Source organism: Oncorhynchus mykiss, chromosome 8, assembly GCF_013265735.2.
Source record: "Oncorhynchus mykiss isolate Arlee chromosome 8, USDA_OmykA_1.1, whole genome shotgun sequence".
Lineage (NCBI taxonomy): Eukaryota > Metazoa > Chordata > Actinopteri > Salmoniformes > Salmonidae > Oncorhynchus > Oncorhynchus mykiss.
Genome location: NC_048572.1, coordinates 65,222,392 through 65,245,914, shown reverse-complemented (window position 1 = coordinate 65,245,914; position 23,523 = coordinate 65,222,392). Strand labels below are relative to the sequence as shown.

At 44.7% G+C, this 23,523-nt stretch overlaps 1 protein-coding gene across 5 annotated transcripts in view; it reads right to left on the bottom strand.

The window, feature by feature from the left end:
* Positions 1-23,523, bottom strand: part of dlgap1a (discs, large (Drosophila) homolog-associated protein 1a) — a 111,759-nt gene that overhangs the window by 8,059 nt on the left and 80,177 nt on the right. For 3 of the 5 annotated variants that reach the window (XM_036985978.1, XM_036985979.1, XM_036985981.1), the window contains exons 5-6: positions 20,584-20,779; positions 19,009-19,249 (exon numbers count right to left, since the gene is read on the bottom strand). In XM_036985978.1, coding sequence (XP_036841873.1) covers positions 19,009-19,249; positions 20,584-20,779 — 437 coding nt within the window. The remainder of the gene's footprint in view (positions 1-19,008; positions 19,250-20,583; positions 20,780-23,523) is intronic. The other 2 variants (XM_036985980.1, XM_036985982.1) reach the window with 1 other exon arrangement.

Below are 23,523 nucleotides of genomic sequence, written 5' to 3'. Positions count from 1 at the left end.
ACACAACCAAAAGGTAAACATAAACCACAGTTCGGGAACAGCCAGGGAGTTCCATTCTCCTGTGGGTCAGCGCCCATAGTGCCGAACTGTAGGATGTTAAATTGTGCGACATATTAGCAGACAGATACTCAGTATCTGTTCTGACTTTACATCACAGAGACAAACGCCATACTTCTATCCACAGCAACTGGTGAAACACATCAATACAGGTCCAACTGTACTAGAAAAATGCTTTTCAAATGAGTTCTTAAAAGTATGTTTCACTTGTAAAAAGTATTGGTATCGTTTCCAATACATCTCCAATTAGATATTTTATTCCATGGCAAGCTAACATAGTCAAATCAAATCACATTTTATTTGTCACATACACATGGTTAGCAGATGTTAATGCGAGTGTAGCGAAATGCTTGTGCTTCTAGTTCCGACAATGCAGTAATAACCAACGAGTAATTTAACCTAACAATTCCACAACTACTACCTTATACACACAAGTGTAAAGGGATAAAGAATATGTACATAAAGATATGAATGAGTGATGGTACAGAACGGCATAGGCAAGATGCAGTAGATGGTATAGAGTACAGTATATACACATACATATGAGATGAGTAATGTAGGGTATGTAAACATAAAGTGGCATAGTTTAAAGTGGCTAGTGATACATTTTTTACATCAATTTCCATCCATTTCCATGATTAAAGTGGCTGGAGTTGAGTCAGTATGTAGGCAGCAGCCACTCAATGTTAGTGGTGGCTGTTTAACAGTCTGATGGCCTTGAGATAGAAGCTGTTTTTCAGTCTCTCGGTCCCTGCTTTGATGCACCTGTACTGACCTCGCCTTCTGGATGATAGCGGGGTGAACAGGCAGTGGCTCGGGTGGTTGTTGTCCTTGATGATCTTTATGGCCTTCCTGTGACATCGGGTGGTGTAGGTGACCTGACAAGCCGTATTTCTTCAGCCTCCTGAGGTTGAAGAGGCGCTGCTGCGCCTTCTTCACAACGCTGTCTGTGTGGGTGGACCAATTCAGTTTGTCTGTAATGTGTACGCAGAGGAACTTAAAACTTACTACCCTCTCCACTACTGTCCCGTCGATGTGGATAGGGGGGTGCTCCCTCTGCTGTTTCCTCACCTCCTCCCTGTAGGATGTCTTGTCATTGTTGGTAATCATGCCTACCACTGTAGTGTCGTCTGCAAACTTGATGATTGAGTTGGAGGTGTGCATGGCCACGCGGTTGTGGGTGAACAGGGAGTACAGGAGAGGGCTCAGAACGCACCCTTGTGGGGCCCCAGTGTTGAGGATCAGCGGGGATGTTGTTACCTACCCTCACCACCTGGGGGGCGGCCCGTCAGGAAGTCCAGTACCCAGTTGCACAGGGCGGGGTCGAGACCCAGGGTCTCGAGTTTGATGACGAGTTTGGAGGGTACTATGGTGTTAAATGCTGAGCTGTAGTCGATGAACAGCATTCTCACATAGGTATTCCTCTTGTCCAGATGGGTTAGGGCAGTGTGCAGTGTGGTTGCGATTGCGTCGTCTGTGGACCTATTGGTGCGGTAAGCAAATTGGAGTGGGTCTAGGGTGTCAGGTAGGGTGGAGGTGATATGGTCCACGACTAGTCTCTCAAAGCACTGATGACGTGATGACGGAAGTGAGTGCTACGTAGTCATTTAGCTCAGTTATCTTAGCTTTCTAGGGAACAGTAACAATGGTGGCCCTCTTGAAGCATGTGGGAACAGCAGACTGAGATAAGGATTGATTGAATATGTCCGTAAACACACCAGCCAGCTGGTCTGCGCATGCTCTGAGGACGCGGCTGGGGATGCTGTCTGGGCCTGCAGCCTGGCGAGGGTTGACACGTTTAAATGTTTTACTCACGTCGGCTGCAGTGAAGGAGAGCCTGCAGGTTTTGGTAGCAGGCTGTGTCAGTGGCACTGTATTGTCCTCAAAGCGAGCAAAAAAGTTATTTAGTCTGTCTGGGAGCAAGACATCCTGGTCCGTGACTGGGCTGGTTTTCTTTTTGTAATCCGTGATTGACTGTAGACCCTGCCACATACCTCATGTGTCTGAGCCGTTGAATTGCAACTCTACTTTGTCTCTATACTGACACTTAGCTTGTTTGATTGCCTTGCGGAGGGAATAGCTACACTGTTTGTATTCGGGCATGTTTCCGGTCACCTTGCCCTGGTTAAAAGCAGTGGTTCGCACTTTCAGTTTCGTGCGAATGCTGCCATCAATCCACGGTTTCTGGTTTGGGAAAGTGAGGTGTCTGTGGAGGAATGATCCATGAAGGGTGGCAGGATATTTATGTTACCTCAATAGCAAGAGCTCTTGCTCTGTCTTGGCCCGAGGTTCTGTCTACTTTGACAAGTACTTCAAAATGGACACTCTGACAGGACTGAATAAGTAGTATCGTGGCCTTTGCCCGTTGTTTTCTCTCTCCTTCCTTCTTCTACACTGACACACGCACTCATTTGATATTGCCACATCTGAAGCGAACACACTTTTATGATAGAAATCTGGCTCATTTTGGGGATTTCATTTTAAAACATGGTGTGAAAAAGAGTAGGCCTCATCTTTAGCCTTGACAAGAAAAATAAAAAATCAAGATTGTTCTGAAACTATGCAAAATGTTAATATATTCAGTAATTTCCTTTCAAAACACTGTCTTCCATCTATCCCATTTCCTCTTTCAAATATGACAATAAAACTAATTTCAAATCTACATCCTGTATCTCAACTGCTGCAGTTTTATGCCATATCTTAAATTCTTAAATTAGACAGACAAAAGAACCTCATCTGAAATAATTATAAGTAGAGGCAAAAGATTCTGTGGTAGCCAGCAACTGTATTTTCCATGCGAGTTCTCCTGTAGATGTTTTTGATAAGTGATGGCTGGCAGGGAGCACACAGACACACACCAGCTCTGCTCTGACTGAGACTGTGGAGCTCATTAGTGTGTGCAGTGTGATCCCCTCCTGCCCTGGGACGCCCCTGGCCCTACAGCTTGTTTCTATGCCTGGAATGGGAAATATGAGTGATTTTCCTGTTATCATCTGAAAATGTAAAGCATGATTGGAGGTCTACAGTCAGTTTATGGGAATTTTATGTGATGGGTAGAGAAGCACAGAGGCACTTTCTCTAGTTGGTAGGCTGAAGATATTACTGCAACAACTTGACTGTCTGTGTGTGTGTGTGTGTGTGTGTGTGTGTGTGTGTGTGTGTGTGTGTGTGTGTGTGTGTGTGTGTGTGTGTGTGTGTGTGTGTGTGTGTGTGTGTGTGTGGTGTACGTGCATGTGTGTAAACATTGACGACCATAAGATGACAATTCCCTGTATATTACACACACATAAAACATATATTTAATAATAGTAGAAGGTTCCTCCAGGGTTGTGTATGACCTTTGACAGTGGAGGAGATAGTGGCTTCAATATTTTCTTATCACATTTTCCTTTTCAGTACACTGTAAAAAACAAGATTCAATGTACAATTGTAAGGCAACCAGCTGCAATAGGTTTGAGTTTCCTCAAGAAAATGTTCACACACAAACGTTTTGTTGTGAGTTTGCGCAACAACATTTTTGCTGAGCAATCTCACGATCCTATTGCAGCTGGCTGCCTTACAATTATACATTTACATTTTTTACAGAGTTTGGTTTCAGCAACTACGGTGGATGCATAAGCAGACCAGCCCAGGACAGTACAGCTCAGTTTGGCTCAGCTCAGGTTAGCTCAGCAGTGTGAGAGAGTATCGGTATGATGAGATGTGTAGCCTTGTGTTGTTGTTGCCAGGAGAGGGAGAGTAGCCTCCTCATCAGAGCCAAGTAAGTCTGGTCTTTCTTAGAGAGTAGCCTCCTCATCAGAGCCAACTAACCCTGGTCTTTCTTAGAGAGCAGCCTCCTCATCAGAGCCAACTAACCCTGGTCTTTCTTAGAGAGCAGCCTCCTCATCAGAGCCAACTAACCCTGGTCTTTCTTAGAGAGCAGCCTCCTCATCAGAGCCAACTAACCCTGGTCTTTCTTAGGGAGCAGCCTCCTCAGCAGAGCCAACTAAGTCTGGTATTTCTTATAGAGCAGCCTCCTCATCAGAGCCAACTAACCCTGGTCTTTCTTAGAGAGCAGCCTCCTCAGCAGAGCCAACTAAGTCTGGTCTTTCTTAGAGAGCAGCCTCCTCATCAGAGCCAACTAACCCTGGTCTTTCTTAGAGAGCAGCCTCCTCATCAGAGCCAACTAACCCTGGTCTTTCTTAGAGAGCAGCCTCCTCAGCAGAGCCAACTAACCCTGGTCTTTCTTAGAGAGCAGCCTCCTCAGCAAAGCCAACTAACCCTGGTCTTTCTTAGAGAGCAGCCTCCTCATCAGAGCCAACTAACCCTGGTCTTTCTTAGAGCAGCCTCCTCATCAGAGCCAACTAAGTCTGGTCTTTCTTAGAGAGCAGCCTCCTCAGCAGAGCCAACTAACCCTGGTCTTTCTTAGAGGGCAGCCTCCTCAGCAGAGCCAACTAACCCTGGTCTTTCTTAGAGAGCAGCCTCCTCATCAGAGCCAACTAACCCTGGTCTTTCTTAGAGAGCAGCCTCCTCAGCAGAGCCAACTAACCCTGGTCTTTCTTAGAGAGCAGCCTCCTCAGCAAAGCCAACTAACCCTGGTCTTTCTTAGAGAGCAGCCTCCTCAGCTGAGCCAACTAAGTCTGGTCTTTCTTAAAGAGCAGCCTCCTCAGCAGAGCCAACTAGGTCGGGTCTTTCTTAGAGCAGCCTCCTCAGCAGAGCCAACTATGTCTGGTCTTTCTTAGAGAGCAGCCTCCTCAGCAGAGCCAACTAACCCTGGTCTTTCTTAGAGAGCAGCCTCCTCAGCAGAGCCAACTAACCCAGGTCTTTCTTAGAGAGCAGCCTCCTCAGCAGAGCCAACTAACCCTGGTTTTTCTTAGAGAGCAGCCTCCTCAGCAGAGCCAACTAACCCTGGTCTTTCTTCGAGAACAGGTCCCCAACAGAGCCAACTAACCCTGGTCTTTCTTAGAGGACAGGTCCCCAACAGAGCCAACTAACCCTGGTCTTTCTTCGAGGACAAGTCCCCAACAGAGCCAAATAACCCTGGTCTTTCTTAGAGGACAGGTCCCCAACAGAGCCAGCTAACCCTGGCCTTTCTTAGAGAGCAGCCTCCTCAGCAGAGCCAACTAAGTCTGGCCTTTCTTCGAGGACAGGTCCCCAACAGAGCCAACTAATCCTGGTCTTCCTTAGAGGACAGGTCCCCAACAGAGCCAAATAACCCTGGTCTTCCTTAGAGGACAGGTCCCCAACAGAGCCAACTAACCCTGGCCTTCCTTAGAGGACAGGTCCCCAACAGAGCCAACTAACCCTGGTCTTTCTTAGAGGACAGGTCCCCAACAGAGCCAACTAACCCTGGTCTTTCTTAGAGGACAGGTCCCCAAACTGAGCCAACTAATCCTGGTCTTCCTTAGAGGACAGGTCCCCAACAGAGCCAACTAACCCTGGTCTTTCTTAGAGAGCAGCCTCCTCAGCAGAGCCAACTAACCCTGGTCTTTCTTAGAGAGCAGCCTCCTCATCAGAGCCAACTAACCCTGGTCTTTCTTAGAGAGCAGCCTCCTCATCAGAGCCAACTAACCCTGGTCTTTCTTAGAGAGCAGCCTCCTCAGCAGAGCCAACTAAGTCTGGTCTTTCTTATAGAGCAGCCTCCTCATCAGAGCCAACTAACCCTGGTCTTTCTTAGAGAGCAGCCTCCTCAGCAGAGCCAACTAAGTCTGGTCTTTCTTAGAGAGCAGCCTCCTCATCAGAGTCAACTAACCCTGGTCTTTCTTAGAGAGCAGCCTCCTCATCAGAGCCAACTAACCCTGGTCTTTCTTAGAGAGAAGCCTCCTCAGCAGAGCCAACTAACCCTGGTCTTTCTTAGAGAGCAGCCTCCTCAGCAAAGCCAACTAACCCTGGTCTTTCTTAGAGAGCAGCCTCCTCATCAGAGCCAACTAACCCTGGTCTTTCTTAGAGCAGCCTCCTCATCAGAGCCAACTAAGTCTGGTCTTTCTTAGAGAGCAGCCTCCTCAGCAGAGCCAACTAACCCTGGTCTTTCTTAGAGAGCAGCCTCCTCAGCAGAGCCAACTAACCCTGGTCTTTCTTAGAGAGCAGCCTCCTCATCAGAGCCAACTAACCCTGGTCTTTCTTAGAGAGCAGCCTCCTCAGCAGAGCCAACTAACCCTGGTCTTTCTTAGAGAGCAGCCTCCTCAGCAAAGCCAACTAACCCTGGTCTTTCTTAGAGAGCAGCCTCCTCAGCAGAGCCAACTAGGTCGGGTCTTTCTTAGAGCAGCCTCCTCAGCAGAGCCAACTATGTCTGGTCTTTCTTAGAGAGCAGCCTCCTCAGCAGAGCCAACTAACCCTGGTCTTTCTTAGAGAGCAGCCTCCTCAGCAGAGCCAAATAACCCTGGTCTTTCTTAGAGGACAGGTCCCCAACAGAGCCAACTAACCCTGGTCTTTCTTAGAGGACAGGTCCCCAAACTGAGCCAACTAATCCTGGTCTTCCTTAGAGGACAGGTCCCCAACAGAGCCAACTAACCCTGGTCTTTCTTAGAGGACAGGTCCCCAACAGAGCCAACTAACCCTGGTCTTTCTTAGAGAGCAGCCTCCTCAGCAGAGCCAACTAACCCTGGTCTTTCTTAGAGAGCAGCCTCCTCATCAGAGCCAACTAACCCTGGTCTTTCTTAGAGATCAGCCTCCTCATCAGAGCCAACTAACCCTGGTCTTTCTTAGAGAGCAGCCTCCTCAGCAGAGCCAACTAAGTCTGGTCTTTCTTATAGAGCAGCCTCCTCATCAGAGCCAACTAACCCTGGTCTTTCTTAGAGAGCAGCCTCCTCAGCAGAGCCAACTAAGTCTGGTCTTTCTTAGAGAGCAGCCTCCTCATCAGAGTCAACTAACCCTGGTCTTTCTTAGAGAGCAGCCTCCTCATCAGAGCCAACTAACCCTGGTCTTTCTTAGAGAGAAGCCTCCTCAGCAGAGCCAACTAACCCTGGTCTTTCTTAGAGAGCAGCCTCCTCAGCAAAGCCAACTAACCCTGGTCTTTCTTAGAGAGCAGCCTCCTCATCAGAGCCAACTAACCCTGGTCTTTCTTAGAGCAGCCTCCTCATCAGAGCCAACTAAGTCTGGTCTTTCTTAGAGAGCAGCCTCCTCAGCAGAGCCAACTAACCCTGGTCTTTCTTAGAGAGCAGCCTCCTCAGCAGAGCCAACTAACCCTGGTCTTTCTTAGAGAGCAGCCTCCTCATCAGAGCCAACTAACCCTGGTCTTTCTTAGAGAGCAGCCTCCTCAGCAGAGCCAACTAACCCTGGTCTTTCTTAGAGAGCAGCCTCCTCAGCAAAGCCAACTAACCCTGGTCTTTCTTAGAGAGCAGCCTCCTCAGCAGAGCCAACTAGGTCGGGTCTTTCTTAGAGCAGCCTCCTCAGCAGAGCCAACTATGTCTGGTCTTTCTTAGAGAGCAGCCTCCTCAGCAGAGCCAACTAACCCTGGTCTTTCTTAGAGAGCAGCCTCCTCAGCAGAGCCAAATAACCCTGGTCTTTCTTAGAGGACAGGTCCCCAACAGAGCCAGCTAACCCTGGCCTTTCTTAGAGAGCAGCCTCCTCAGCAGAGCCAACTAAGTCTGGCCTTTCTTCGAGGACACGTCCCCAACAGAGCCAACTAATCCTGGTCTTCCTTAGAGGACAGGTCCCCAACAGAGCCAACTAACCCTGGTCTTCCTTAGAGGACAGGTCCCCAACAGAGCCAACTAACCCTGGTCTTCCTTAGAGGACAGGTCCCCAACAGAGCCAACTCTGTTGAACAGGGTGAATGACACCGACACTGCCAGAAGATAATCCATCTCAGCCACACAATCAGTCTCCATTTCACGGACAGGCAGCACAGATATGTGTGTTCCCTCCCCACAGTAAGTAAGGGGCGGTAGGTAAACTAGTGGTTAGAGCGTTGGACTGGTAACCGAAAGGTTGCAAGATCGAATCCCGAGCTGACAAGGCAAAAAAAATGTAATTCTACCCCTGAACAAGACAGTTATTTTTTTTTTTATAATAATGATTTAAAAAAGTGGTTGTGTGTGCGTTCCCTCCCTACAGTAAGTGGCTGTGTGTTCCCTCCCTACAGTAAGTGGCTGTGTGTTCCCTCCCTACAGTAAGTGGCTGTGTATTCCCTCCCTACAGTAAGTGGCTGTGTGTTCCCTCCCTACAGTAAGTGGCTGTGTGTTCCCTCCCTACAGTAAGTGGCTGTGTGTTCCCTCCCTACAGTAAGTGGCTGTGTGTTCCCTCCCTACAGTAAGTGGCTGTGTGTTCCCTCCCTACAGTAAGTGGCTGTGTGTTCCCTCCCTACAGTAAGTGGCTGTGTGTTCCCTCCCTCTCTGCTACAGAAGAACAGAGATGGACGATGTATAACACTTGAGAGCCATGTTGAATTCTTAATTTCTTGCATTCAGCCATGCATGATCACTCAGCAGGCAGTGTAGGTGGAAGTATGTACTCATGTGAAATGTGTCGTACTGTATGTTTATACGTTGCAGGGGAGAGAAAGCTCATTAGCCAAGTCGTCTTCTAATTAGGACCGTCCTACATAGAAAACAACAACAAACATGGCGGCTTACAAAACACTGTTGCTTGAGTTATTTAGACTAATCTCTACCTTTGCTATTCTCTGTCACCAGCACTATGTGGGAATGTACAGAATTAAGACTATGAGTAAGGAGCCAAGAGAACAGATTGAGACCTTGAGTGAGTATGACACAGCGCTTTCTTACTTCAAGAGAGGTAATTATAATCATAGTAAAAGCTAAATATGAAGTTGGTGAAGTACGGTATAAACCACGCTGAAGGTCCCTGCGGACAGGTACATCCATTGTAACAAGAAGTGCCATGACAACCATTTCCTTTTAATTGCCCACAATGTCAGCTCGTTCTTGTCTGTGTGAGCCCTTGTGAAAGGGGAGATGTGAAACATGGAGCAAAGTGTTAAAAGACCTCCAAACTGCTAAAGGACTTCAACATTTAACACGCCCCCATCTCCACTGCCACGCCCCCATCTCCACTGCCACCAAAGCATACATCTATCAAAATAATCAGCTTTGGCATCATAAAGCCACTTTAATAAACATGCATAGTAGAAATGATCCTGTGTTACATGTAATTCAGGAATCTAATGCCATTCCATCTTACAATGTAGAATTTTCTCATAAAAAATGATACGGTGTATATCACAGTTCTTCCCATATGCATCTCCTCTGCTCCAGTACGCAGTAGGAAGTATCTGTCAACAGATTCACAGTTTCAGCCATGTATTTAAGTATTCCTCGACAGGGTCAGAGTGTAAGTAGAGCCCCTCTTGTGTGATTTGGCACATGCAGCGTCAGCGGAAGGAAGGACAGGCTTATCAGACTCAGAGTTAGTAGCCAGTGGACTGACTCCTCATTCATGCTCTGCTAGGCTGGAGGTTAACAGTGGTTGACAGACAGGCAGGAGCCAGGGCAGGGTCGGACGCTGAGTGAAGCAGGCCTCCTAGCTGGAACACACAGATGAATCGTCCACCAGCAGTGCTACTCAGACTGCCTTGGGAATGACCTCAGTCCATTGTGGTCTTCTTTCTGGGAATGAGGCACAGAGACAGGACCCACATGACTAACACACTATATATACAGAAGTATGTGGACACCCTTTCAAATTAGTGGATTCGGCTATTTCAGCCACACCCGTTGCTGACAAGTGCATACAGTTGAGCACACAGCCATGCAATCTCCATAAGACAAATATTGGCAGTAGAATGGCCTTACTGAAGAGCTCAGTGAATTTCTATGTGGCACCGTCGTAGGATGACACCTTTCCAACAAGTCAGTTCGTCAGATTTCTGCCCTGCTAGAGCTGCCCCGGTCAACTGGAAGTGCTGTTATTGTGAAGTGGAAACGTTGAGGAGCAACATTGGCTCAGCTGCGAAGTGGTAGGCCACACAAGCACACAGAAAAATTGCGTGTAAAAATGGTCTGCCCTCCGTTGTAACTCCCTACAGAGTTCCAAACTGCCACTGGAAGCAACGTCAGCACAATAACTATTCGTTTGGCGCTTCATGAAATAGGTTTCCATGGCCGAGCAGCAGCACACAAGCCGAAGACCACCATATGCAATGCCAAGCGTTGGGTGAAGTGGTGTAAAGCTCGCCACCATTGGAGCAGTAGAAATGCATTCTCTGGAGTGAGGAATCACGCTTCACCATTTGGCAGTTCGAGGACGAATCTGGGGTTGGCGGAAAAAAACCCCCAGCCCGAATGCACAGTGCCAACTGTAAAGTTTGGTGGAAGAGGAATAATGGTCTAGGGATGTTTTTCATGGTTCGGGCTAGGTCTTGACTGGTCTGCACAGAGCCCTGACCTCAACCCCATCAAATACCTACTTGCTTGTCTTGGTGGAGACGAAGGTCACTATTTTTAAGATACTGTAGTTTGTTAGCGTAAATGCATTGCCTCTTGAAGAAAACACCTAGAAACACTGTAAATGTCACTGAAACACAATACAATAACATCTAGTGTGTTAAGAGTGCTCTCTTTCCCCAAATACTGATCCCTACACTGAGTACACTCAGTACATACACTATTCTTGTCCTACTCCAGGAGACATCCATTCGTAACAGTTCTGATTGCACAACTCCTGAGCTGTAATATTATCCCCTCCTCTCCACATCTCTCTCTCCTCTCCTCCTCCCTCTCCTCTCCTCATCCCTCTCTCCTCTCCTCATCTCTCTCTCCTCTCCTCTCCTCATCTCTCTCTCCTCTCCTCCTCCCTCTCCTCATCTCTCTCTCCTCCTCCCTCTCCTCTCCTCATCCCTCTCCCCTCTCCTCATCTCTCTCTCCTCTCCTCATCTCTCTCTCCTCTCCTCCTCCCTCTCCTCTACCTCCTCCCTATCCTCTACCTCCTCCCTCTCTCCTCTGCTGTATGTATGAGCCAGCCAGAGCCCTAGGGCTCAGCTTGCACCAGTATTACACGGATGTCATGTACAATCACACATCTACTTTCAGTAGCAGCACCCACACCCACTCACAGCTACACATCAAGGGCCTCTTGGGATCCCATCATCGCAGCTGTTTAGGGAAACACGTCACTCACACACATCAACCGTCACAGATTACTAACGGTGGAACGATGGATGGAAAACACTTTCAAAAGTGTCATGGGATTCTGAAGCTCTAAATCGTGTCTGCCGCATACATTCTATAAAAATATAGCCTCATTTTCCAAGCATCCTCACATGACTAACAACACTTGGAAGGATAGCATAGCAAGTCTAGTAAAATAGGACATAAAAAAGAATCAAGAATTACATGGAAATGGTTAGGAAAGAGTGGGGTAAGTTCAGCCAAAGTGTTAAATTGAGCCACCCTTGTTTCTAGGAAACCATACACAAAATGTATCATTTGACCAAATATTCAGGAAGGGATCATCATTTCATGGAGTCTGTGAAGGAAGAAACCACATAGAAAAAGTAATATGCAAGTTAGGTTAAAAAAAATAAATAAACGGATTTTCACTAAGTCAAATTAATTTCATGATGCTTGTCCCTCAACCAAAGTAGATCATTTAAGTCCATCCTTGTAACTGTGTGGGCTAATACAGTCAAAATGTTTGCCTTGGGGTGAGTTGAGCCAATGTTTGAGCAAATGGCAAGCTGAGCAAATTGAAGTGTTTACTTCACAGGCATAATGCAAGGCATTATCGCTGGGATATGAGGTAACAGGGCCTGGCCTATTTTAAAAGTGTTTTTAAAAAAGTGTTTGTTAGGTCTTAAGCCTGTGTTAAAATATGCTTAAAATGATTAAAAGACAAAAAAATGATTGTGATTGTGTTGAATTGTGTTTGGGAAATAAAGATAGACTTGGTTTTAAAAAGTAGTGGTTATATTTCATTCAGTACAGAAATGTGTAGGCGGCTTAAATTACCCTGTTCTGCTGTTCAACTTTCCCCAAGAGACCACTTTTTTTGGACAAGCTATGTTTTCAAAACTGTAATGTTTACATGAATTCTGATTATTTCCAGGAATACACAACATCCTGAAATATATGTAGGTACCTTTGTTAATAGGAATACTATATTTCCCTTGACGGAATGATGCTGAATGTAAATAATGTCTCAACTTACCTCAGTCACCCCTATGCTTATTTTTTACTTAATCAGATAAAGAGAACCAAATGTATCTGACTTCAACAAGGCTTCCTTGTAAAGTGCATTCACCTAAACTAACCTAGAGACCTGAGTTACAACTTTGCTCCTGCTTTCCATACCAAGAGGCAGATGGTATGTCTCAGGGAGCCAGACCCGTGTACGAGGGACAGAGGTGCCCTCTGAATGTCAGCCCCAACATTCCTCCCCATTAACTCTCCCATAAGTGATTGGTCCCTCCTCTCCATTTCTCATTCCGATTGGCAAGCCAGACTCTCTCGCTCTCTCCAGTACAGCCATGCATAAATCTCCCTCACAGCACCATGGCGATTAGCCATCATTGGGATTGCCCACTCCCTCCACTCCAGACCCAGGGACAGACAAAAATGACAAAATACAATTACAAAAAAATGAAATACAACACACTTGTATTTTGAAATGTATTTAATAAAATACATGTATTTTGTATTTTAAAATACAGAAATTACATAGCCTGGCCGGAACAGCAACAAAAATCACAGTAACAGTTACAGAAACGTTTTACTTGCTATGACTGTAATATGTTGTTTTTTATCTACCATAGTTAAGAGAGCAGTATTTCTGTTACATGCATTTGCAATACAGTACTTATTTTAATTACTTCTGAGTATTTTGTATGTTGTATTGCACTGGGCTGAACTACACTCCAATTTATTTTGTAACAAGATACTTTCAAAAGCTGTCATTTGTATTTTCTCACCCTCTTCCATAGACTTACACAGTAATGTTGATGACTTCCGGATGACATCCTCCAACCTATCAGAGCGCTTGCAGCATGAACTGACATGTTGTTCACCCAATCAAAGGGTCAGAGAATGAATCTACTGAAAGCATAAGATACATCTAGCTAGCACTGCAGTGCATAAAATGTGGTGAGTAGTTGACTCAAAAACAAAGACAATAGTTTTCAATACATTTCTTAAACAATTAAGGAGAAACAGCAGAGAGAGAGAGAGATATTTGGTTGGATTTTGTTTTCTTCAGTTTCACTTATGCTAGCTAATGCAGCTAATTTAGCCTACTCAACAACCTGACTCAAACGGAGAGGAATGATATTTATGTTAGCTAGGTGCTAAGGTTAACCAACACTTCCAAATCAAGGTAAGCTTCCGGTTTTAATAATTTATTACCACCGGGCCTGGCGGTGTAACTGCTAAACTGCTTGCTATATGGTACTGAGTGATTGTACACATGGATTGGATTGTGGGCTTACTAATGTGTTAGTTCTAGTAGCTACTGTATATTGACTATGACATTAGCTAATATGGTGACAATGATGTAGGCTGTGTGTAGTGGTTATGGTATGAAGGTTTGGCTTGGAGAGTTTATTTTGATGGTAACAGACAGCTGTTGTCCACAAGAGAAGGGAAAATAAGAGAGGAGGAGAGCGTGCAGATGTGATGATGCTGTTTGTATGGCTGCTATAAAAGTGAACTGTGTGTACGGGGGATCATGGGTGTATTTATTCCACCAAAACTGCTGCAAAACATTTCTTAAACAGAAACAAACGGAATGAAACGGGGATGGACCTACCTGAATTTGTTCAATAGAAACTATTGTTTTAGTTGCAAAACTTAACATTTTGCAACTGTTTAGACTAATGATTACATCCTAGATTTGCTAGATGCAGGTAAGATTGTGCAAGGTGGTATTGAATGTGTCACTGTTCGTCAGCCTCATTACTTTTTTTTGTCTCGACCTGTGCACCTATGTTACAAACATTCATTTGTAGGTTTGGTTGTCGAGTATTCGAGTATTATGTAGTAGCCTAAACCTATCAGTGTTACATTGAGCTGGATGACGGACAGACAGTCATCCAATATGCTGTAATAGAAATAAGGCCATGATTATTAAAAAATGAAATCATCCTCCCTAATCTTAAACGGCACTGACCACCATGGATGTAAATGTATATGTAAAATGTAACAATTGCAAAGCATGCTGAGTATTACTCTTACGAGCTCCGCCCTGAAACAAGGCCAATGACAATACCCAGTGTGCTTTGCAGCTGTTCATTTTAAAATATACATTTACATTTTGGACATTTAGCAGACACTCTTATCCAGAGTGACAGTGCATTCAACTAAGGTAGATAAGCAACAACATATCACAGTCATAGCAAGTAAGACGTTTCTGCAACCGTTACTGAGAATGTTGTTGCTGTTCGGCCAGCTACTTACAAAGGTATTTTTCTATCTTTCTTTTTATTTTGATACATTGGTCTTTAGGGTATTTTGTGATTGTAATTAGTAATTTATACCCATCTCTGCCTTAGTTGAGTGCACTGCTGGTGCGCAGGTCAGCTGAGAAAAAGCGCTGTAGGCTACAGGCAAAGACTGCAGAATGATTTTTTGACAGGGGCTGCAGGACTTTGTTTTGCCTGATTTAGATATATTTCTGACATTTGGTAGGCTATTTGTTATTCAACTTGTCTAATTAGATACATGTAGCTTCTCTTTTGTCATATATTACCCTAGAAGACTAAATAAACCATTGCTCAACAGAATAATGTAATAGATCGATATAATTAATGCTTTCATCTAGTTTCCATTTGTAAAGTTTTCTCAGTCATCTTTTGGTGAGCAAAGCTGTTTTGGGACTGGGGAGAAAATACAATAAAGCAAAAACAAACGGGATACATTTTTTGTGGAAAATGTCCAAATGACATCAGTTTGACCGGTTGTAACATGCTGACCACACCACTCGCGTCGCATTTAAAAACAAAAAAAAGTTAAGCAATCTAAGGCACTGCATCGAGGCGTCACTACAGGCACCCTGGTTTGAATCCAGGCTGTATCACAACCGGCCGTGATTGGGAGTCCCATAGGGCGGCGCACAATTGGCCCAGCATTGTCCGGGTTTGGCCGGTGTAGGCCGTCAGTAGGTTATTCTGGTTAGTCAATGTAACATTTTCAGTTTCCATTTAACGAATCGAAAGTAGACTACATTTTCCTTGACATGCCATAGGCCTACTTGAAGTCTCGTCTTGTGACTGTGGAAATTGTATAGCGCCTCACAATCACACACAGCATAGCCGGCACTGCTATCATCCTCCTTTTTCACTTCACCAAATATTTTCCAAACATTACTTGCAGAGTTGCAAAGAAAAAGCCTTATCTCAGACTGGTCAATAAAAATCAAAGATTCATATGAGCAAAATAACACAGACACTGAACAGAGGAACTCTGCCTAGAAGGCCAGCATCCTGGAGTCGCCTCTTCACTGTTGACGTTGAGACTGGCGTTTTGCAGGTACAATTTAATGAAGCTACCAGTTGAGGACTTGTGAGGTGTCTGTTTCTCAAACTAGACACTCTAATGTACTTGTCCTCTTGCTCAGTTGTGCACCGGGGCCTCCCACTCCTCTCCTTAGTCTGGTTAGTCAGTTTGTGCTGTTCTGTGAAGGGAGTAGTACTTAACAGCGTTGTACGAGATCTTCAGTTTCTTGGCAATTTCTCGCATGGAAATGCCTTCATTTCTCAGAACAAAAATAGACTGACGAGTTTTTGAAGAAAGTTATTTGTTTCTGGCAATTTTGAGTCTGTAATCGAACCCACAAATGCTGATGCTCCATATACTCAACTAGCCTAAAGAAGGCCAATTGTATTGCTTCTTTAATCAGAACAACCGTTTTCAGCTGTGCTAACATAATGGCAAAAGGGTTTTCTAATGATCAATTAGCCTTTTTAAAATGATCAACTTGGATTAACTAACACAGGAACACAGGAGTGATGGTTGCTGATAATGGGCCTCTGTACGCCTATGTAGATATTCCATTAGAAATCAGCCATTTCCAGCTACAATAGTAATTTACAACAATAACAATGTCTACACTGTATTTCTGATGAAATTGATGTTATTTTAATGGACAAAAAATGTGCTTTTCTTTCAAAAACAAGGACATTTCTAAATGACCCCAAACTTTTGAATGGTAGTGTATATGAAAATGAACATACCAAAATGATCTGCAAAGCACACTAGCTATTATTATTGGCCTTGTTTCAGTGTGGAGCTCATTATAATAATATCAGCATGCTTTGCAATTGTACATTTGTACATATACATGTATATTTAGTTCATTCAGCAGACTTCTGATACCAACGTAGGGTGAAAGGGGGACACAAAATGGAGAACCACAATAGAAAAATGGTATAGAAAAGTATTTAGTATTTTGAAAATACAAATTACAGCGCTGGAAGTTATCTTGTTACAAAACACATTGGATTGTAGTTCAGCCCAGTCGAATACAAATGACAAAATACTATTTCAAATACATGTAACAGAAATACTGCCCATCTCTGTCCACACCACACCACTCCCTCCACTCCACACCAAGCATCACGTCAATGTCAGGGCCTCACTCTGATGAGGTTGGCTGCCTCAAAACCTTGTGGACCAAACCCCTTTTCCTCACAGCACGCAAGGTTTTGTCAGGGCCGTACTCTGAGGCTGACTCCCTATTCTGCCTCTACTCCTTACAAAACACTTCATGACGTCGTTGCTGCTGTTTTCAATTCACACGCAAGGTTTACAAAGGATGTTCATATCAATAGAATTACGTACTCTTTAGGCAGATTTATCTAAAAATAAAATGGCTTGTCTGCGTTTAGAGCCTTTTGAAATGGTTGGGGAAATTATAAATGGTGGGAAAATAAGATATCAGAGATGCAATGGGAAGTGATTTGCATGGGCCATAAAGGGGAAGTGATTTGCATGGGCTTTAGATGTCTTAGTCTGGCTCTTAACTGGGGATGACCTCTTTCAGGGCCATGCTCCCCTAACGCCTAATTACTCTGCTGCCTCATTAGAAATCTGCTTCGACGGCTTTTATTTAATATGGACAAGGACATCATAGGTCAGTTTAAAGAGGAATACAGATGAAAAGGTTTGTTGCATGAACAATAACATACCTGTACTGTACAGAGTATATCAAAAACATATACAGCTTCTGTACCCAAATACAGTCAAATCTGGGCATCCAACTGATGAGAGCAGCCTCTGATCCCCCACACAGCTCAATATCTCGAGTTATTGTGGAGAGCTGACGGCAGAGTCGGGACGGGACGCAAATGCCAGCTTGATGTTTTCACTCAGACCCAACGGCCATCATGAAAGATTAACTAGTCCAGAAACTTCCCTCCACACGTTCTCTCATCCCATGTCCCTTGTTTTCTTTTTCTCTCTTTTCTCCACTTGCCCAAGCAGCTCTCCTGTGGGTCCAGCCCATATGTCTGCCTTGACTAGCCCCGGGCGCAGAGAGCAGCAGGACGGAAAGTGGCAATCTTCATTCAGACATGCAGCACCAGCAAAGAGTTGAAGGGGAAGTCAAATACTGCCTTTATTATTTATTTGTTTCAGAAGATTGTGCCTAGCTTATTTTTCATCAACTATGCATATCTGAAGTATTTGTTGCTCCAGTACTCAAGCTTTCTCAGTTTCAAGAGATAAACCTGAAGATAAGCAAATGCCACCTTCCTTTTGTTTTCACAAGACAACACAACTCAACGTCAGTTAGAGAGTTCGGTCCTTTACAGTTCTGTCATTATTTCATTCCACCTCTGCATGGTATCTGTCCTTTTATGGTTATCTATAAATATAACACTTATTGCCAAAATACATTTGTTTTCATTTAGAATATGGTAAAGGGTCCAGGTGATCATTTTCTGGGACTACAGAGACATCTCTTAACGTTTCATCCTGGGATGTCAAACTGAACCTCGCTGTCAGTGGATTACCACTAGGATAACAATCTAAGAATTCCCAGAGGAACAGTCAAACTAAGTAGCAGGAAGTTCGACTCAAATCAGCACTGACATCTGGGACTCATCTGACGGGGCAGTCTCTACGTTTGATGAAGACGCTTGAAGCATTTCAGTGAAATTATAAAAACATGCTTTTATTTTTTTATAAATAACTTGATAACAGTAAACCTCAGAGAGTCCTTATCATATAAATACATACTGTATCTCAGATAGCATGCTATCCATTACAGAACATTTCTTCTGTCTCTCCTTGTAAGCATGTACACAATGACAGAATTAAAACCAATTATAAAAGGGGAATTTCTTCAGATCCCTTAATTAACCACATTTTTTAGAAATTTGCGACATTTCTCCAAACCTATTCCACACACCTGCTCTGTTTTGAAATGTTGTGGATATAATAATAATGGTTTAAAATACCAGGGAGAGACGCTTATGTTGCTCATGTGGACTGGACCAGGCAAGAAGCCATGTTTTGTCCGTAGCACTCAAATAATCATCTATCAAAGAGATACAGCAGTGACAATCCTCAGGCTCTTCATCCTCCTGCTTACAAAGACAGCAAAGATCCTCAGGCTTAGTGCTGCTATGACATTGTGTTGTGTGGTGTATGCTTTGGGAGTCAGGTGAACATACAGTACTCTGCTGCTGTGGAGAGAGTCTTTCTTGGCATTGACCTTTGCTGGTATGTGGTTCCCTGACAGTGTTGGTACAGTAGATCAATATGTGTTGTGAAAGGGATAAGCACACCAAACTGTGGTGCTCTTGAGGGTTTCCATAGTGATGGTGGTGTGTATTAATGGTGATCCAGTGGAGACATTGACCTTTATTGGTCTGTGCAGCAGCATTGGTTTTTGCTAGCCAGTAGACATTTATTCCTGCTGGAGGTGATTTAAAGGGTGATTGAGAAGACACTGACATTTTCTACCGTGGACAGTGGTATGGTTGAGCAGTGCATATTTTGACTCGCCAGATAAACAGAGCAACAGATCTAGACTGACCTGTGACTACTCCGTGTGTATTCGAAGAGTGATAAACCGACTGACCTGTGCTGCTCTGGATGGTCCTGACGGTGGTGGTGGTGGTCCTGGGGGGTGAGGAGGGCAGCAGGGACATCCCGTCATCCTCTGAGCAGCCCTGGTCCATGGCCCTCACGTAGCTGTTTCTACGCATGCGGAAGCAGCTCGGCATGGGCAGGTCCAACGCATCCATGGCCTGCGACTCCATCTCACTGTACACCTGCTCACACACCTGCTCTATCTGCCCGTTCACCTCCACCTCACTCACCTGCAAGGGGGCAGGGTGTCGGGGACGATGGGGGAGAGAGGGGGTGCAGCACAACCGGACATCCAAATATCAGTACCCTAACCTGGAGAACGCACCATAGAAGAGCCACTTACCTAGAGTTTAATAGCCGTGCACATTCAATGCTGAGGGGCAGAGTAAACACATCTGAAATCATTAGGAGAAGTAAGGAAGAGAACTACAGAAGAAAAAGAGGAACCACAATGCAGCAGTAGCAACAGGAGGAAGAGTCAGAGGGAATGGGAGCGTGAGGATCAATGTTAATTGGAGAACAAGCAAGTGCAATGAAGAGATTGTTTGGGATGATGAGGATATTTAATTTAGGGTCTAAAACAGAGCTCTGCATTATTGAAGCGAGGAGTTGGGCATTCCCTTCTCAACTTGTGTTTCCTCTATTCCTGTTATCCTCTCTCCTCGACGCCAAAACACATAAAAGTAACCTTGGATCTTCGAGAAAAGACAAATTGAGAAAAGGTAAGACAAGAACCAGAGCATCTAAGATGGTTTAATAACATACTGTAGGTTAGGGTGGGATAAGGATGCTTTGGATATGGTCTAAAGCACCAAAAGACAAGAGCTTGAGGGGCTTTTGGCAAGACTAATGCTGAGATGTTTGTAATTCCATCTGATTTTCACTGATAACTGAGGGTGGGTATTAAACAAGAAACAGTTGGTGAATACTGATCCTTAATCCAAATCTTTATCTCATTTTAGTTTGGGAGATTTCACAGATTTTAAACATGATTGTTCAGTGAGTTAAATTTGTAATTACAGACATGAAAAGCAAAAGGTCACTCATTAGAAATATTTTGTGTGACTAGTTTATTCTGAAAATACTTTTGTATCTACAATGTCCTTGGAATAGATTATTGTACAATAATTTGATTATTATATTTGAATCAATATTTAAATGTTTCTTTAGCTAAGAGTAACATGAAGTAATGTGCATGACATACAGTATGGAGGTAATATGATAATGGTTTCGGGTTTTTATAATGATTTATTATGTTATGCTATCTTCGAAATACTATAAAACAATGCACAACTGGCTTTAAAGGCTGTGTATTCTTCCAAACTCTAGAGAGGATATATGGTAAATGGAATGGTAGATTAATTTGACTTCTCTTTAAGTTGACTCTTGATGGTTGAGGGCTGAACATTGACATTGAAACTGGTTTGAAATACAATTCATCTCATCGCTGGAGAGATGAATTTGTGGCTGATCTCATGGCTGATTTGACTTTGACTTGATGTGACTTTCCTCCCTTGCACAGACGTAGCACCAGAGAAGGTGACGTAATGCCGGGAGCACCAACCTGGCTGATGGTGCTCATAGCCCTCATGTAACTCTCGTTTCGCGAGCGGTATTGGGGTGAGGAGAGCAGCGCTTTGGGGTCCAGGAGCCCTTTGGGGTCCAGGGTGTCCAGGCTCCTATTGATGGAAACTTCACTCACCGCCCGCAGGTAGCTGTGGCTCCTGATCTGCAGCTTCGGAGAGTGTTCGTTGGAGATCCTGCCAATGAAGACAAGTCAACAAACAGGTGTTAATAATAATGCCTACTAACGTTAGCATGATCACTCATTGACAAGGAGTTGGCAAGACAGCACAAAGTCAAATCAAATGTTATTGGTCACATACACATGGTTAGCAGATGTTAATGCGAGTGTAGCGAAATGCTTGTGCTTCTAGTTCTGACAGGCAAGTAATATCTAACAAGTAATCGAACAATTCCCCAACAACTACCTAATACGCACAAATCCAAAGGGGTGAATGAGAATATGCACATATACAGTAAGTATATGGATCAGCAATGGCCGAGCGGCATAGGCAAGATGCAATAGATGGTATAAAATACAGTATAAACATGTGATATGAGTAATGTAAAATATGTAAACATTATTTAAAGTGGCATTGTTTAAAGTGACTAGTGATCCATTTATTAAAGTGTCCTGCGATTGGGTCTCAATGTAGGCAGCAACCTCTCTGAGTTAGTGATTGCAGTTTAGCAGTTTGATGGCTTGAGATAGAAGCTGTTTTTCAGTCTCTCGGTCCCAGCTTTGACGCACCTGTACTGACCTCTCCTTCTGGATGGAAGCGGTGTGAACAGGCAGTGGCTCGGGTGGTTGTTGTCCTTGATGATCTTTTTGGCCTTCCTGTGACATCGGGTGCTGTAGGTGTCATGGAGGGCAGGTACTTTTTCCCGGTGATGCGTTGTGCAGACCGCACCACCCTCTGGAGAGCCTTGCGGTTGAGGGTGGTGCCGTTGCTGTACAAGGCTGTGATACAGCCCGACAGGATGCTCTTGATTGTGCACCTGTAAAAGTTTGTCAGGGTTTTGGGTGACAACATAAATTTCTTCAGTCTCCTGAGGTTGAAGAGGCGCTGTTGCGCCTTCTTCACCACACTGTCTGTGTGGGTGGACCATTTCAGTTTGTCTGTGATGTGTACGCCCAGGAACTTAAAACTTTCCACCTTCTCCACTGCGGTCCTTTCGATGTGGATAGGGGGGTGCACCCTCTGCTGTTTGCTGAAGTCCACGATCATCTCCCTTGTTTTGTTGACGTTGAGTGAGATGTTGTTTTCCTGACACCACACTCTGAGTGCCCTCACCTCCTCCCTGTATGCTGTCTCGTCGTTGTTGATGATCAAGCCCACTACTGTTGTGTCGTCTGCAAACTTGATGATTGAGTTGGAGGCATGCATGGAGACGCAGTCATGGGTGAACAGAGAGTACAGGAGAGGGCTGAGCACACACCCTTGTGGGGCCCCAGTGTTGAGTGTCAGCGAAGTGGAGATGTTGTTTCCTAGATTCACCACCTGGGGGCGGCCAGTCAGAAAGTCCAGGACCCAGTTGCACAAGGCGGGGTTGAGACCCAGGGCCTCCAGCTTGATGATGAGCTTGGAGGGTACTATGGTGTTGAATGGTGGCACTAAATGGTGTTGACGGTGGCACTGAATTTTCCTCAGAGCGGGCTAAGAAGGTGTTTAGTTTGTCTGGAAGCGTGACGTCGGTGTTCATGTCGTGGCTGTTTGTGTTTTTGTAGTCCGTGATTTCCTCTAGACCCTGCCACATAGCGTGTCTGAGCTGTTGAATTGCGACTCCACCTTGTCCCTGTACTGGCATTTTACTTGTTTGATTGCCTTGCGGAGGGAATAACTACACTGCTTATATTCAGCCATATTTCCAGTCATCTTTCCATGGTTAAATGCAGTGGATTGAGCTTTCAGTTTTGCGTGAATCCCACCATCGATCCACGGTTTCTGATAGAGTAGGTTTTAATAGTCACAGTGGGTATAACATCTCCAATGCACTTCTTTATAAACACACTCACCGAGTCACCGTATAGGTCAATGTAGTTCTCTGGGATTGACCGGAACATATTCCAGTCTGTGTAACCAAAACAATCTTGAAGCGTGGCTTCCGATTGGTTAGACCAGTGTTGAATGGTTCCTCTCACTGTTACATCCTGTTTGAGTTTCTGGCTATAACATGGAATGAGCAAGATCGCGTCATGGGCGGATTTGCCAAAGGGAGGGCAGGGGTGGGCCTTGTATGCATCACGGAAGTTAGAGTAGCAGTGGTCGAGATTATTAGCCCTGCGTGTCATGCAATCAATATGCTGATAGAATTTAGGTAGCTTTGTTCTCAAATTTGCTTTGTTAAAATCCCCAGCTACAATAAATGCAGCCTCTGGATATATAGTTTCCAGTTTACATAGAGTCCAGTGAATTTCCTTGAGGGCTGTCTTGGTGTTCGCTTGAGGGGGAATGTACACAGCTGTGACTATAAATGACGAGAATTCTCTTGGTAGGTAAAATGGTTGGCATTTGATTGTAAGGAATTCTAGGTCGGGTGAGCAGAAGGACTTGAGTTCCTGTATGTTGCTATGATTACACCATGAGTCGTTAATCATAAAGCATACACCCCGCCCTTCCTCTTCCCAGAGAGGTGTTTATCTTTGTCGGCACGATGCATGGAGAATCCCGGTGGCTTAACCGATTCTGACAACATATCCCGAGAGAGCCATGTTTCTGTGAAACAGAGAATGTTACAATCTCTGATGTCTCTCTGGAAGCCAACCCTTGCTCGAATTTCATCTACCTTGTTGTCAAGAGACTGGACATTGGCGAGTAGTATGCTAGGGAGTGGTGAGCGATGTGCACGTCTACGGAGCCTGACCAGGAGGCCGCTCCATCTGCTGCACCGTTGTTTTGGATTGGCTACTGGGATTAGATCCATTGTCCTGGGTGGTGGT